The sequence below is a fragment of the Apium graveolens genome, chromosome 2 (genome assembly GCF_009905375.1).
Source record: "Apium graveolens cultivar Ventura chromosome 2, ASM990537v1, whole genome shotgun sequence".
Classification (NCBI taxonomy): Eukaryota; Viridiplantae; Streptophyta; class Magnoliopsida; order Apiales; family Apiaceae; genus Apium; species Apium graveolens.
The window spans coordinates 320196790-320212540 of record NC_133648.1 but is presented as its reverse complement, the minus strand read 5'-3'; the positions used below and the strand labels follow the sequence as shown (position 1 = coordinate 320212540).

Below are 15751 nucleotides of genomic sequence, written 5' to 3'. Positions count from 1 at the left end.
ATTTATTAAAACTAAAATAATATATTAATTTAAATATAAATAATTATAAAAATTATGATATAATAAATATATTTTTTTTTAACAAATAATATATATATAGTATTATTAAAATTGAGATATTAAATTTATTGTATTGTTGTAAATTCAATATATATAATAAGAATAATGCTAGATAACCCGAAACACATGATAAATGCAGAAATTTATAATTTTAAACTAATTTATGCGATGAGTTTATATAAATATAGAAATATCCACCGCTATTATAAAAATTCCAAAATGGGGTTACTATTCGACCCGACGAGCCGCACGAGCTGCACAGCCGGCCCGCCCGGCCCGCCCGGCTTACTATACACAAATCCGAGTCCTATCTCCAAATCCATACACCAAGTACAGTACATGATTAGGTCTTCAAGATACATGTTTATGATAAATGTTTTGATAAATAATGCAGTAATGTTAAACTACATAACATTGTCCTAGCAGAACTAGGTGCTCAATTGCTGAAACAAAGTAGTATTCAACTGCTGAATAAATAGCTTGCCAAATGACCTTATTCGAAAGCATAAAATGGTAGCCTTTCTTCTTCTTGCAATTTTTCTTCCTTTGTTTCTGCTTTACGTCCTCAGAAATTACGCGATAAATCGGAGGCCGCGAGGCCACTGGGTCCTCGTGGCCTCCTGGTCCCGTTGATCGGAAACATGCACCAGTTCGACAACGTAAACACTCACGTCTACTTGAACAAACTTCCCCAAAAGTTATTTCATTGATAGGCTTAGTGGTGCATGGTCCAGATTGGAGAAGAGGTCTAAAAAATTAGTACATGCTTTCTATCAACAACTTATTGATGAATATCCTCGTAGATACACTGGATCCACAAGACTGCAGCATCCTCGACAACTTACTTAGGATGAGAAATGATTTGTATGATTTTACGTTGGATCACGTCAAAGCAATAATAGCTGTTGTGAGAGGAATTTGGGTACAACACCCCGTGATTACCGTGCTGAAATAACTAACTGAATAGTCCCTGGTTCTCGGATTTAGAGCTGCTGTTACAACCGTGACTGTGGTGGTGCGGCTGCGTTAGCGTGACTTTGTATGGTATTTTGGAGCTGAATCGACAAAGATACCATGTATTAGTGACTATCCTTCTCAATCCGACCAAAAATACTCGAAAAATAATTAATTTGATTACACGTGCTGCCCGCATAGAGAGTGAAAACCTCAACCCCTTGCCAATTAATGTAGTCAATTGCCTACCTACCTTTATATAGGAATCAAACCCAATGTAGTTCTTTAGGGTTGAACTCTTGTCCTTGAGCAACAAGTTACATTGCTGATAAGTCAAACAAGTATTTGTGTTGATCCAAACTGTGTCCAAGGTGGGCTTCCAGTGTCCATGCGTAGCACGACCTAAGATTGGAGAAATACAATCTTAGTTTATGTTGCTGATAAGCTAAAGAAGTATTTGTGTTGCTGATAAGCCAAAGAAGTATTTGTGTTGCTGATAAGTTTTTGGATTTGTCTGGTTTTACGTTGGATCACGTCAAAACAATAATTCTGTAATAAATTTCTAATATGATTGAACTTTCTAAGAGAGATGCCGTTAGACACCAAGATATTTTACGGTTACAAGAGATTATATGTATCATGTCAAAACAATAATTCTGTAATAAATTTCTAATATGATTGAACTTTCCAAAGGAGATACCGTTAGACACCAAGATATTTTACGGTTACAAGAGATTATACGGCAGGTTGCACCAAGAGGTGACGGGTGTGTACAACTTTGATAATTTCACAATATGGACAACTTTGATTGGCACCTCGAGTTGGAGATGCTCTAATAGTGTTGGGCTTGGGTATGGTAAATTTAATTTGTAAAGAAAGGATTCTCTGCAACTATTATAAAAAAAAAAGATTCTCTGCAACTATAACAATAAAAATTTATTTTTAGAGTTATTGCCATCAGTTACATATAAAAATGGCTATTCGAGGATCACACATAACATACTGATACAATCATCCAAACATAACCACACTGTTACACATTTATGTGCCAACAGGCTACATGCACAAGACATAAAACATTAGTTAATAATTACTGGGACAAGACAGAGATGATTCTTCTTGTGCACTGTTAAACCAGTCGCAGTTGCCATGTCAATATCTTCCTTAATTTTACCAGGAGGCAATTTCCAGTTAAAGGAGTAGAGAAGATTAGCTAGTGCTAGCTCCGTCGTAGCCACGCCCATTGATATCCCTGGACACATTCTCCTTCCTGCTCCAAATGGTATGAGCTCAAAATGGTGTCCTTTAAAATCAATGTTACTATTCATGAATCTTTCTGGTAAAAACTCGTCTGGATCTTCGTAACACTCCGGATCCCTTCCTATAGCATATGCATTAACGTATACGCGTGTTTTAGCTTCAATCTGGTAGCCACTTATCACACATTTGTCAATGGTTTCATAAGGCAGAAGAAGTGGAAGAGGGGGGTGCCATCTCATTGCCTCCTTCACTACTGCTTTAAGATAAACAAGCTTTTGGACATCGTTTTCGTCTACAAATCCTTTATTTCCTGTTATGTCTCTAACCTCCTGCTGCACTTTCTTCATTTTTGAGGGGTTCTTGATTAACAAAGTCATGGCCCATACAACAGCTGCTGCACTCGTATCTGATCCTGCAACTAAAACATTCTGTGCATATATTACGAAAACATATGTCAGCACAAAATTGTCGTCTTTTTCCAAGAAGTAATAAATTAAAACAGCAGGACTAATGTATATCTTCAGATACCAAACAAATATTTGAAAGGATTAAACTAAGGATACCCGTATGTTCTTACTAGTCAGAGGTCGAGGCTCAAGAGCCTCTGTGACCCCGGACATGTAATTGCACACGTAATTATTCAAATTTCCTTAATCGACCATACCAAAAAGAACTAAACCTAAACAAGTTAAAGATAATTACTCCAAACTAAATTTCTATTAAGATGCATGAAATGATTTTGATTTTGTTTTCGGGAAAATTAGATTACCATCAAAATTGCTTTGATGTGATCAAACGTAAAATCAGATGAATCCTTTTTCATCTGAAGTAAGATGTCGAGTATGCTGCACTCATGAGTAGATGCAGGGGAACTGTGAAGATACTCATCAATGACTTGTTGATAAAAAGCATCTATTTTATTCGAACTCTTCTCCACCCGAGACCATGCACCACTAAGCCTATCAATCAAATGACCGATTATAGGAAAATATTCTGTAAGGAAGAAACTTGCAAAAATTGCCTGAGTTTCAGTAAGGAGCCAATGAAAAGACTTCATTTTACTGCTCATTTTGTTATGATTCATTGCGCCATATTCTTCTTCATCATCATATATTTTTCCAAAAGTAATTTTAAATATTACTGAGCTTGTCAGAGTTGTAAGAGTCTCGCTCAAATTTACAACGCTGGAACCAGCAGCAGCTTCATCGCGTATACTTTTGACCATTCGTGCAACTTCCTGTTCACGAATAGGTTGAAAAGACTGAGACCTTTTGGAACTGAAAAGATTGAGGGTGCATATTTTTCTCATTTCCCTCCAGTACAAGCTATATGGTGCAAAGGCAATGTCTAAGCCCTTGTAAGACATCTTCTGCAGGCCAACAGAAGCTGGCCTGCTCGAAAAACAAAGATCATGGTATTTAAAAACTTCTCTGGCTGCGCTTGCAGAAGAGATGACTAGGTATTTAACTGTGCCTAGCTTCAAGGACATGAGAGGGCCGTGCTTTTGAGAAAGTTTGTACAAGTAGAGGTGAGTGTTTGCAGTGTCAAACTGGTGCATGTTTCCGATCAACGGGAGGCCACGGGGACCTGGTGGACGCAGATTTAGCTTGTAAATTCTACTTATGAAAAGCAGAAATAGAGGAAGAAAGAATATTGCCAGAAGAAGTACTTCCATTTCTTATTATTTGCAGCTTATAGAAAGAAGTACATACTAAGCTCATTGGCATGCTATTTATAAAGTTGTAAGGCATCCAAGGAACCGGTTACTCTAAAATCTCAAGGTACTAGAGAATGACCCTTTCCAGGATCTTATATTATTCTAACACCCCCATTCGAAAGCTCATTTCGTGTCCCTCATGTGAGAAATGTTGTCATTTCCAGGATCTTATATTATTGTAACACCCCCTCACTCGAAAGTTCATTTCGAGTCCCTCATGTGAGAAATGTTGGGGGTGGTGGTGATCGAACCTGGGTCATCTGAGCTCTGATACCATGTCAAGGAACCAGTTACTCTAAAATCTCAAGGTGTTAGAGAATAGCTATTTCCGAGATCTTATATTATTCTAACAATCTATAATAGTTTCTCTATTTTACAAGTTGATTTGTCTTCATTTTACACCTTTTTTATTTTTCATCACAGTTTCATCTCCAATCATGTCTCTAACTTCTACTTCAATTATTAATTATTAATATTCCTCCTGCACAACAATACATAGACACCGATATAAAATAAGATAGAGATATAGAGAGAGAAGATGTGAAGGGGCTGGTTAAATAATTAATATCTTTGTATGATTTCAAATATGAAGACAAACAGTGTAATGCTTTATAAATCCGTACACTTTAACTTCAAATACGAAGATAAAGCTGATTTGAAGGCAACGTCGGAGATGCCCTAACAAAATTATAATTCTTATTAGGTCCAGGACAAGCTATTGTTGTAATCATTTGCCCATTATAATTTTTTGTGGACAAGTTTAACATGAAATTTTTGTGAATTTGGGATAGCCACGCTGTCTATTCATACTTAATTCACCCCTTCTTGGATTTTTCCTATCAACGAGAAATTATAGCGGATAGATGGTGTTCAAAAACCGCTTGACAGGTACCGGCTTCCTTCTTACCAACCTTAACAAGTAGTCGTCTATTAGCTATCCGCAGAGCAGATAAACGAATGACCCCTTGCATTTCCGAGAATTAAATTTTGTGACGAAGAATTTCTGATCACGAAATCATGAGCTAGCGTTGCTCAGAAAATTGCGTATTCACTTTGTTTTTGACAAGATAATTTCCGTGAGTCCCTCGAGAAGCCAAGATGATCATACAATCCAAGTTTCTTGCTTTTATTAATGTCACATTTCTTTAGTGTCTTTTTCAACTTAACAAGGACCGGAGATTAATCTTTAACCAACCAAATCTCAGAGGCAGATAATGAATCACATGTTGTTTGTTTTATTTCTTGTCGTCTCATATTCTGAGTTCTTGCTCACCCTCAGATTTATTAAAATGAATATTCAATTGTAAGGCATAAGGCATATAACAATGAATGCAACCAGCCAAGGTGTCAATGGTAGTTGGGACAAGAACCTTAAGTGTTGGGACCCTAGAGGAGCCAGCTGCCAGGAACGCCCTCTTGTCGGAACTTACAATCAAATGGATCGTGTTTGTTCTCTCTCTGTTAACGGACATCGTTTAGTTGCTGCTACTGCAGGTCGCCATGTCAATATCTATGATTTGCGCAATGTGTCTCAACCTGAACAAAGAAGGGAATCTTCTCTCAGATATCAAACCAGATGTGTGTGCTGTTATCCTAATCAAACAGGTTTACTTTTAACCCTTCTGTAGTTCTGTTACCCTACTTTTCTTATACAAACATTTTTTTATGTGCCAGTTTCCTGTTAATTATTGAAATCAATTTTCTATCAGTGTTATGGAAAAATATTGGAAGAATAACTACTACCTATCTACTATGCCCTACCAATTAAATTATTATCTAATTCTTTCGATTCGCTTCATTCTCTATCGACCGATACCTTCAGTTGCGCGTTTCATTGAACTAAACGAGTTCTAGATCTAGGGTTTTAGATCTTGTTTTGCTCGTCAAATTTTGAGTTACTATTGCCACTAATTGCAAATCAAGCGACTACAAAAGAAAACAGCATTACATAAAATCATATTCTTTGGGTCATAAATCATAGAATGGATGAAGAGTTTCGCGGTGTAGGTAAGTCTCGTGTGAACACAACGATAAGCTAAGGTATGAATTATATGTTCAAATTCATGTTATCAAGTTCTTACATTACATATTTACATATTTTGATATATCATTATTTATCACTTCTAACCTGTAACACACATTTACGTGCACACAAGCTGGGATCTTTGCCGGAAACAGCCTGCGTATATTATACTCTCCTCATACGCTGCTTTATGCGATATTTACTGGGTTTGTTGGATGGTAGATTTATAATTACTATGTACTTCTTATAGACTTTACGGTACAAAGAGTAAAAGACAGCCATACTGATCAACAATTTATTACTGTACTAAACAATTACAAAAAACATACTGATATAACGATCCAAATATTGCCACACTATAATTCTGATATGTTTTGATAAACACATGCATGCATAAGACATTTATATGTGCATTCATGTGATACTTGATCAGTTCGTAATTTCTAGGGCAAGACAGAGATGATTCTTCTGATATATGCACTGTTATATCAGACATAGTATCCATGTTAATATTTTACCTAGTTTTACCAGGAGGCAATTTCAAGTTACAAGAGTAGAGAAGATTAGTTAAAACTTAAACGAGTAGAGACATTCTGTGTCCTGCTCCAAATGGTAACTCGAAATGTCTGATAGGGTCGGCCCTGATCTTTGAGGGGCCCAAGTCAAATTCAGTTTTTGGGGTCCTACATACATAAACACCGCATATTCTACAAACTTATATGAAGGAATTTGAAAATCTTGGGGCCCTTCCTAAACGCAAGTTTTTCTCGCCTATAGTCAGGTTCATCCCTGGATGTTGATAGAGCGATGTTGATAGAGCGTCCAATAACAATCCCAGAAAGTTTCTATAGGACCAGATAACATGAGCAGCTGAAGACACTATCAGCAGAAATATGGCGATTATTAACCCGTTCTTTAACAGCTAAACTGCCTTTACAGGCTCTCCATATAAATCTACAGGACTTCTAGCTAAACCTCGTTTAGTAAAAAATTTAACATAAACGACTTTCCAACAGATGTCTAATCAAGAATCATAAATTCATAATACAAAGATATTTTCCAGGAATTCCTTATGAAAATTCAGATAAGTTGTACCAGAAAGATTGATAAATAGTAACATCGATTTGAACAGCCAGCATTTCCAGGTGATTCCAGATGGAGCAGGACGAAGATTTTGTTCAGGGATATCGATTGGAGTGGCTGGGACGGAGCTAGCACTAGCTAATCACAGTGACACAAGCCCTGTTTGGAGATTAGCATTTAGGTGCTAGAGGTTAGCTGATTGAATTAGTTGTTTTGACCAGCGAATTGAATTAGTTGTTTTTAATGAAACTGTTTAAAATCGTTCCACAAACGATTACAGTGTTGGAATAGTTGGTAGTGTCGGAATAGTTGGTACTGTTGGCTGTGAAGCTTGGAGCAAATGACAGTGTTGCAGAACTCATATCCAAGCTTGTAACCGATAATGCTAGGATAAAATTGACGAATCAATAATAGCCACTTATTCGCCTGTGCGAATAATGGATTTCATATCCACTTACAAGCTTGTATAAACAAAAGTGGCCAATAATAGTGCTAACAATAAACTCATATCCAAGCTTGTAATTAATAATGGATCAATAACGACTAAATTTATGGTGCGAAATTAATAATGGCCACTTACAACAACAAGCTTGTAAGTGGTTATTATTAATTTGATAAACAAAAGTTTGTACAAATTAACTTAAATTAGTTGCGTCTCCCAACGGTTTTATAATATTTATTTTATATAAAATTAAATGTATAAATTTTGAGAGATGACTTTTGTAGAAAAGAAAAAAATTATGATCATGACACCCCGTACTCAAAGTATGATAAAACTCTGCCATCCCCGCAAAATTTGAAACAAAATACATTAAAACCCACACATTAACATCTATATTATTATATTAAAAACGAAACACCGAAAATTTGGTTGTTAGTCGTTGGTCGTTGGTCACGCAATCTAGAACTATTAGATATAATTTTAAAAATAATCACTTAGTACGGATTGAGTTTCCTTACGACGATAGATGATATGACAGTATCGGAATATCGTCTTACGAGGCCCTATACGAAAAAAGAAGATGTCGATCTCCCTTATATTGGGATGAAGTTGGAGAGCGCAAGATGCTCAGGTCCAAAGTAGTCCAAATAACCAAGGACATAAAAAATATAATTAGAGGACAGTTGGTAGCAGCCCAAGATCGACTAGAAAAATATGTCGGTTTGGCTCAAAAGGACAAAGAGTATGAAGTAGGGAATCTAGTATTGTTAAAGGTTTTCCCTTGGAAAGTATTAATGAGGTTCAGAAAGAAAGGAAAGCTAAGTCCACGATTTATTGGACCTTTGGAGATATTAAGACGTATTGGGAAGTTATCAAATGAACTAGCCCTGTCCCCGAATCTGCAACAAGTTCGTAATGAGTTCCAAGTATCAATGTTAAGGAAGTATGATTCAGAGGCGAGACACATAGAGAAATATGAACACGTAAACCTCCGACCAGACTTAACCTATGTGGAGCAAAGGATTATATACTTATATAGTCAAATCACACTACATAAACATAAACTATACTTCAATCGAGACGAAAAAATTAAAACGATTATATTAGATAACTTGTAGGCCCGTCATCTCCTCTTTATCCACCCATTTATGAATGTTAGCCCCACAACTCTAGTACTCAACGCTGCCGACTACTTTTTTTTCTAACTCCTCTCCTTGATATTTTTAAGCTTTATAAACTAAAAATTAGGAAATAAAGTCGCGTTTTACGGCGGAGTTTAAAATTGTTATAAATTTTGATATGAATTAATGTTACAATTTAGATAAAAATAATAATTTGAAGTCGCCTCCCCGTGAAACACAATACTGATCATAAATTGTATGTTTTGAATATATAATCTTATCTATTTCAAATATCTTTGTTTAGTATAAAATTGAAAACCTATCTTTATATAAATATGAATTTATTTTTTAGTTTCAATAAGATGCCACCTAATCTCTCAAATCACATCCTTGTTAAATAATAATATACTTTTTATTTGTGTTATAGGGAGAATTTCGTATAACAATGTTGTGGAGGTTAATGGGCGGAACAAAGATCAAGGACAGTGTTTGAGGGCGGAGGAAGGTTGTTTGGTGGTGGCTGAGCTTGTATGTGGACTCCTTAAGAAAGAATAGGGTTTGTTATTCTCTATCAAGTGTCGACTCATGTCCCATACAAGTGCCTACGTACCCTATTTATAGGGATCAAGCCTTAAGTAGTTCTTGGGGAACAAGTCACGTAGGCTAGGGTTAGGACTCTTCAGCCCGTGCAGCCCAAGCCCACGATAAAGTCAGGCCTTCAGCCAATTAGTCACGTAAATCTCGATCGGCTCCACACGCTTCCTACAATCTCGCGGCATCTCCGCAATCCTTCCCGTGATCGTAGGAACAACCCGTATCGACCCCGAAATTTACGAGCAACTCAGTCATCTATGAGTCACTTTCCATGTTGCACACAAAGTCTTTCGATGCGGCCCGGCCTGGTCACCTCGGCCCGCACCGCCTTCAAATAATAAATATAATGTTACCTATGTTTCTATAAGATGTGGGCTCATGAGCTCAGCCCGCGTATGGGCAGCTAAGCCCACCTCGCATGAAGGCACCTGAGCCCACCTCGCGTGGGCACAACCGAGCTCAGCTCGCATATGAGAGCCCAAATGACAAATATGAGCTCACCTTACATGTGTGAGCCCAGCTCGCATGTCCTCACTTGAGCCCAGCTCGCATGTTTGAGCCCAGCTCTCATGTCATGAGCCCAGCTCGCATGTAAACTCAGCTCGCATGTTACGAGCCCAGCCCGCATGTGAACCCAGCTCGCATGTTGCGAGCCCAGCCCGCATGTGCTGGCCCAAGTCATATAAATCCATGGTTCTAGCCCACACACAAGAGTCCAGCTATTTAGTGCACCCACAGGGACCTGTTTAGGGCCCATGGCCGAAAGCGGGCATAACAACTACCCCCCAAAATTCCTGGTCGCATCTTGAGGCTAGGTATTTTCTAATCTTTTTATGGCCTCGCAAGTGTGAGCCCACCAGGCCGCACCAAGCCGCCTCGCGTGTCTCGCCTCGCATGCCTTTCATCTTTGCATTCATTTTGACAGCCGTTGGACAGCTGGCGTGGGGATTCGTGTCATCTTATGAGATAACGACACGTGTCGCCTCCTCCTTTCTCTCTCCTATCCCCTATAAATATGTGAGATTTCAATTCATTTCTCACATTTCCAAGAACACTTCCTGAATTGCTGCTCAATTTGCTCAAGGATCTACCACGGCGAAGATTATCATTTCAACAAGAACCGTCTACCGGCGACGATATTCTCCGGGACCAGATTCATCAGGATCTTCATACACCTCTCCCACAGGTACTCTTCGATTCGAGCCCGTTTTTTATTCATGCTTTATTCACGCACACCATGCGAGCACACACCACCTGTTCGATGCGAGTTCACACACAACCACAACGCGCGATGCGAGTCCTTTTGCTCGTTTAGATACTTAGGTGCGATCCCGTGTGAGATGTGAGGACACTTAGGTGCGATCCCATACTTTTTTTTTGTTTTCTTTTTTTTTAGGGCCACACACTAATTTTCACCATCTTTTACAGATGTCGAGTGCGTCTTCAGCCCGCTCCTATGGATCATCTCGCTCTTTCTCGAGCCCGGCTCGCACCTCTGCTAGCCCGGCTTGCTCTTCAGCTACTCCATCTCCATTAAACCAATACCCTCCTGAGCAGCGAGGCTCCAAGGACTTCCAACGCGAGCTGACCTCTCTTTCTGGTCGTCTTAGCCAACCTATCTCTCCCGGCTCAGCTATCACCCCTCAAGGGGCTTTGAACATTGCCAGAGTTGAGAACTCGATGCGAGCAGTTGGATCCGGCTCGCTTGATATTCACCTCGACCCGAACCCTGAGGATTTTACCAGGGAGAAGAATATATATAATTGGAGAAATAGGCCCGTGGACCTCTCTCATATTCCAGCCTCCCTTGGGGTAGAAGAGCTGCTAAACCGCGAGCCTGCTCCCTTGGATAAAGACCGAGCCGAGGAGATTTTAAGAGAAATGGCTGAAGAGAGGGCAGCCCGTCTGAGGCAAGCAGCAGCTAACCACCTCGACCCCATTCACCTTGACTCAGAATCAACTGACAGCGACCTGGGGAGTGCATACTACGACACCAGGAAGAAAGGAAAAGAGCCTGTAGCTGCTGAATATCCCATCCTGGGACTCGAGGGTGAAGAGGACGGCTCGCATTGGTCCTATGACTCTCCTCAGAGCGAGGAGGTGGCAGATGTTACAAGTCAGTACAAGATTTGTAACTATAATTATGCCCCCGCGGCCTCTCCTGAGCCTTATGTGCCTCCTGCCCAGCCCGAGCTCGAGGGTGAGATTGTTTTCAAAGGGCAGATCATTCCTGATGGGGAGGAGAGCTCAACTGCAAACGAGGAGGTTAAGGTGCTCGCTTGCCGCGACCTGCCTACCTCGCTGACTCAGAAACATCTGGCCGAGCACATTGAGCAGTTTCAGCTCGAGGGCCATATTGTCTTGCCCCTACCTCATATGAGATGCTATAGATTCAATCACTCGGAGAATGGAGGCAGGGTGCCTCGCATGGTCTTGTCCACCTTCCTATTAAGGCTGGGAATCTCCTCTCCTCTTCATCCCTTCATCAAAGATGTTTGCGAGTACTTCCAGCTCGCACCCCTTCAGATCAATCCAAACGGATACCGGGCTGCCCTCGCATTGTACATCATGTACCACAAATGCGGGTACCGTTCTCTAACCGCGAGGCAGCTGGGTTACTTCCTCCATTTGAAGCATTCTCCTAACGATTTTGGATATTTCTACTTCTCTGTCTGGCCGTGCTTCAACAAGAAGAACCTCATCCACAACGGGCCGAGCAACTCAGGGAAGTGGAAAAGCCCTTACTTCTATATCCACGAGGTGCCTCGAGTCCAGACTCATTTTTATTATAATCCATGTAAGTTTTCTCCTGCTCGCTCTCGTCCCTTCTACCATAGCTCTTTCCTTTTAACAAGAATTTCTTTCATCTCCAGCCACCCCGCCTCGCACTGTCCTTGTGGGACAGGAAAAGATAAACGCAGACAGTCTTCTAAACCTTCCTAAGGCGGACCGGGACATCCGAAAACTCATAACGACCTCCAATCTGGTCGCATGTGGGTTTTTGAAGGAAGGAGTGAGGCTAACTCCTCAGAAGAAATCTGGGAAGAGATCCAGAAAGGGTAAGAATATCGGGCCCGCACGTCCGGGCCTGGCTGCTCGCATGCGCGAGCTCGTGTGCTCACTTTTCCTGCATGTATCTTGTTTCACATCGCACTTTAATTCTCCGTATTTTTTACCTGCTCGCATTACTTCTTTCCTTTGCATCATGCTGCGACTAATCTATTGCTTTGTTATTTTTTTTTATTTTTTTTTAGAAATGGCCATCTCCCCTATCCCCTTCATGGAAGAGGCTGAGCAGGCTGCGGCCTCGGGCCCAGTTCAGCCCGCAGCTGCGAGCACAAGGGCTCGATCTCAGGCCAATCCTCCGGCCCGCATGACTACTCTCTCCGAGCATCTCAAGGATTCAGGGCCCTCTCCTCGACTAAAGAGACATAGAGGTAAAGAAGGAAAAACTGGCGAGCCTGAGCCAAAGAAAGCTGCTCCCTCTGATGCTCCTCTTCCCTCTTCTTCTTCTGCCAATGCGGTTGCGACCACATTCGGCCGGCTCGCCCAAGGTCACATCAGCGAGCAGGATTTAAAGGATTGGTCTTCTTCTGCTCTCGAGGTTAACCAGGATGCACTCTCCCGAGCCGCGGCTGAAGTATACTATCGTCAGTTATCTAAGGCTCGAGAGATGCGAGCCCTCAGCCAGACCAACACAAAGCTCGAGGCTAAAGTCAAGTCCCTTCAGAGTAAGGTCGCTGAGCACGGGCAAGAGAAAGTTACGCTGGTGAACAACTATAATCAGAAGATAGTTAACCTGAACGCTGCTCACGACAAGGCCCTAAGGGAGTAGAAGGAGGCTCATGACCTGGCTGCTGAGGCATGTAAGAAGGAGAAGGATGCCCTCGAGGAGAGGGTGCTCGAGCTGGAGGGATCAGTTTCTGCCCTGACCGAGGGCCGTGAGGCCGCCCTCGCTGATGCTAGGAACCTGGGGGCCAGGAATTTCATGAAAGTCTTTATGAAGAAGGTTCCTGACTTCGATTGGGCGGCTCTAGATGCGAGCACAGCGAGGCATGCTGACAAGTTGAAGCTGGAGATGGAGAGGGATGCCCAAATTGCTGAGGAGGCTAGGCTCGCGGCCGAGAAGGCCCAGGTCGCTGGTGAAAATCGTGAGGGAGCAGAGGCTGATAACCCTTAATGTAATTTTGATTAGAACTAGACTTTTGACTGGGTAAGCGGGCACCCCTCTCGCCTCGCGCTTGTATTTGAAATATTCTGCCTCGGGGCATAACTTATTTAACTTTTGTTTGTATAAAATGTCTAAGTTTTTTGTGCCCGCGTATGTCTTTACGGTGCTAGCTGTTTTTTTTTACCATGCTTCTACTGACCAAAAAGTAATCATAACTCTGGCCGCTTATGGCGAGCGTTACCCCTTCACTGCGAGCCCAATTTATTCAGCTCGTGTCATTTGTTCAATCAAACAACCATTGAAAGAGAATGCCAAGTGGAACAAGCCCGCGTCGACTCGCAGGTGTTGTAGGTGTGCTCGCACTAGGAGCTCGCATGTGTCTTCTCCTCGCATCATGCGACTTTGAGTATGTTTGATGGAGGGCTGGGCCCCCTGGGTCGCATTTATGGTTTTGAGGGCCAGGGTATGGACTCGCATCGCGGGCCTATATCTCTATCCACATCTTTTATCTACTATGTGTTCGTATTTGCCTAAGCGGGCCGTGGCCCGGCTCGTTTCATGTTCTTGGCATCAAGCGGGTCGGGGCCCAGCTTGATTTAACATGTTAATAAAACAACTGTTCTGTCCTCGCATGGGTTCCCAAGGATGGGGTCCCCTGCTGGGTATTTAATCTATTAACAGAAGTTAAAATATCAAGTGCACAAATAGAGATCAATCGTTTATTCATAGATAATGGGAAGTGAAAGGAATACATGCTTGTGGTCTCAGGGAGGCACCTATATGGCACTACCCCCCGAGACTTAGGAATATTTGAAGATAATACTAAGTCTGAAAAGAATAATATTACTGATAATACTTGCGAAGGTGTTCCGCGTTCCAGGCTCTTGGGATCAACTTGTCTTGCATATCATTGAGGTGGTAGGTTCCCTCCCAGAGCACCGATTTTATCTTGTAAGGGCCTTCCCAATTTGCTCCCAAGACTCCGTGACTCACCACCTTGGTATTTGGCATGACCCGGCGCAGAACTAAATCTCCCACCTTGAAAGTTCGGGCTCGAACCTTACTGTTGTAATGCCTAGCTGTCCTCTGCTGATATGCCGCAATCCTGATCTGAGCCTCTTCTCGAGTTTCTTCGATCATATCCAAATAGAGCCGATGATTGACCTCGTTTGCCTCTGAGTCATAGTTGTTCCTTCGAAAAGATCCTGCTCCCACTTCAACGGGCACCATAGCTTCACACCCATACACCAGAGAGAAAGGGGTCTCTCCAGTTGTAGTTCGGGGTGTAGTGTTGTAAGACCATAGGACCTGGGCGAGTTCTTCTGGCCATGCTCCTTTCTTCTCTTCAAGCTTTGCCTTTAAGGTATGCTTAATGATTTTATTAACAGCCTCTGTCTGCCCGTTACTCTGGGGGTGGCAGACTGCGCTAAAGCTCTTCTGAATCCCCAGCTGCTCACAAAACTCTCGCATCTCCTTGCTATCAAATTGTTTCCCATTGTCAGATATCAGCTTGTAAGGGATGCCATAGCGACATACAATAGCCCTGTATACAAACTCCCTGAGCTTTCTCGCTGTGATAGTGGCTAGGGGCTCGGCCTCTGCCCACTTAGTGAAATAGTCTACCGCAACTACCGCATACTTGACGCCTCCCCTGGCCTTCGGGAGTTCCCCAATCAGATCAATTCCCCACATGGAGAAGGGCCAGGGGCTCATGAGGGATGTGAGAGAGGCCACGGGGTTGTTGTAATAATTGGCATATCGCTGACACTTATCACAAGCTCGGGAGAATTCAAAGGCGTCTTTTTTCAGCGTTGGCCAGTAGTAGCCTTGACGGAGGATTTTCTGAGCTAGAGAGCTACCCCCCGAGTGATTGCCACAAATACCCTCGTGTACTTCCCTTAGGATGTAGTTGCATTCCTCCCCATGTATGCATTTGAGAAGAGGAACACTGAACCCTCTTCTGTATAGAATCTCGTCGTATATCACATAGCGGGCTGCTTTGTATTTTATTCTCCTTGCCTCGTTCTTTTCGTCCGGAAGTGAACCTTCTCTTATGTATGCTAGAATAGATGTCATCCACGTGGGGCCGAGCTCATTATTGAGGCTGCCCACCTCGTGCTCGGGCACACTAGGTTGCCTCCGTATATCAAGGGGCACGGTCCCTAGCAAAGTGCTCTCGCGGCGTGAGCCGAGCTTAGCTAGCTCGTCCGTGCCTTCATTCTGTCCACGCGGGATTAGTTCCAGCCTCACCTTGTTGAATCTTGCGATTATCCTCTGTGCGCACTTCAGGTAAAGCTTTGTTCTCGGCCCCTTAGCTTGATACCCC

General features: G+C 42.0%; 1 protein-coding gene across 1 annotated transcript; it reads right to left on the bottom strand.

Moving 5' to 3' along the window:
• Positions 1-1935: 1935 nt before the first annotated feature.
• On the bottom strand, positions 1936-3989 carry LOC141709044 (cytochrome P450 71A9-like). The gene is made up of 2 exons (XM_074512936.1): positions 3044-3989; positions 1936-2702 (listed from the first exon to the last, which is right to left on the bottom strand). Exons 1-2 carry the CDS (start codon positions 3947-3949, stop codon positions 2094-2096), a joined length of 1515 nt encoding a protein of 504 aa, XP_074369037.1. The 5' UTR covers positions 3950-3989; the 3' UTR covers positions 1936-2093.
• Positions 3990-15751: the final 11762 nt, after the last annotated feature.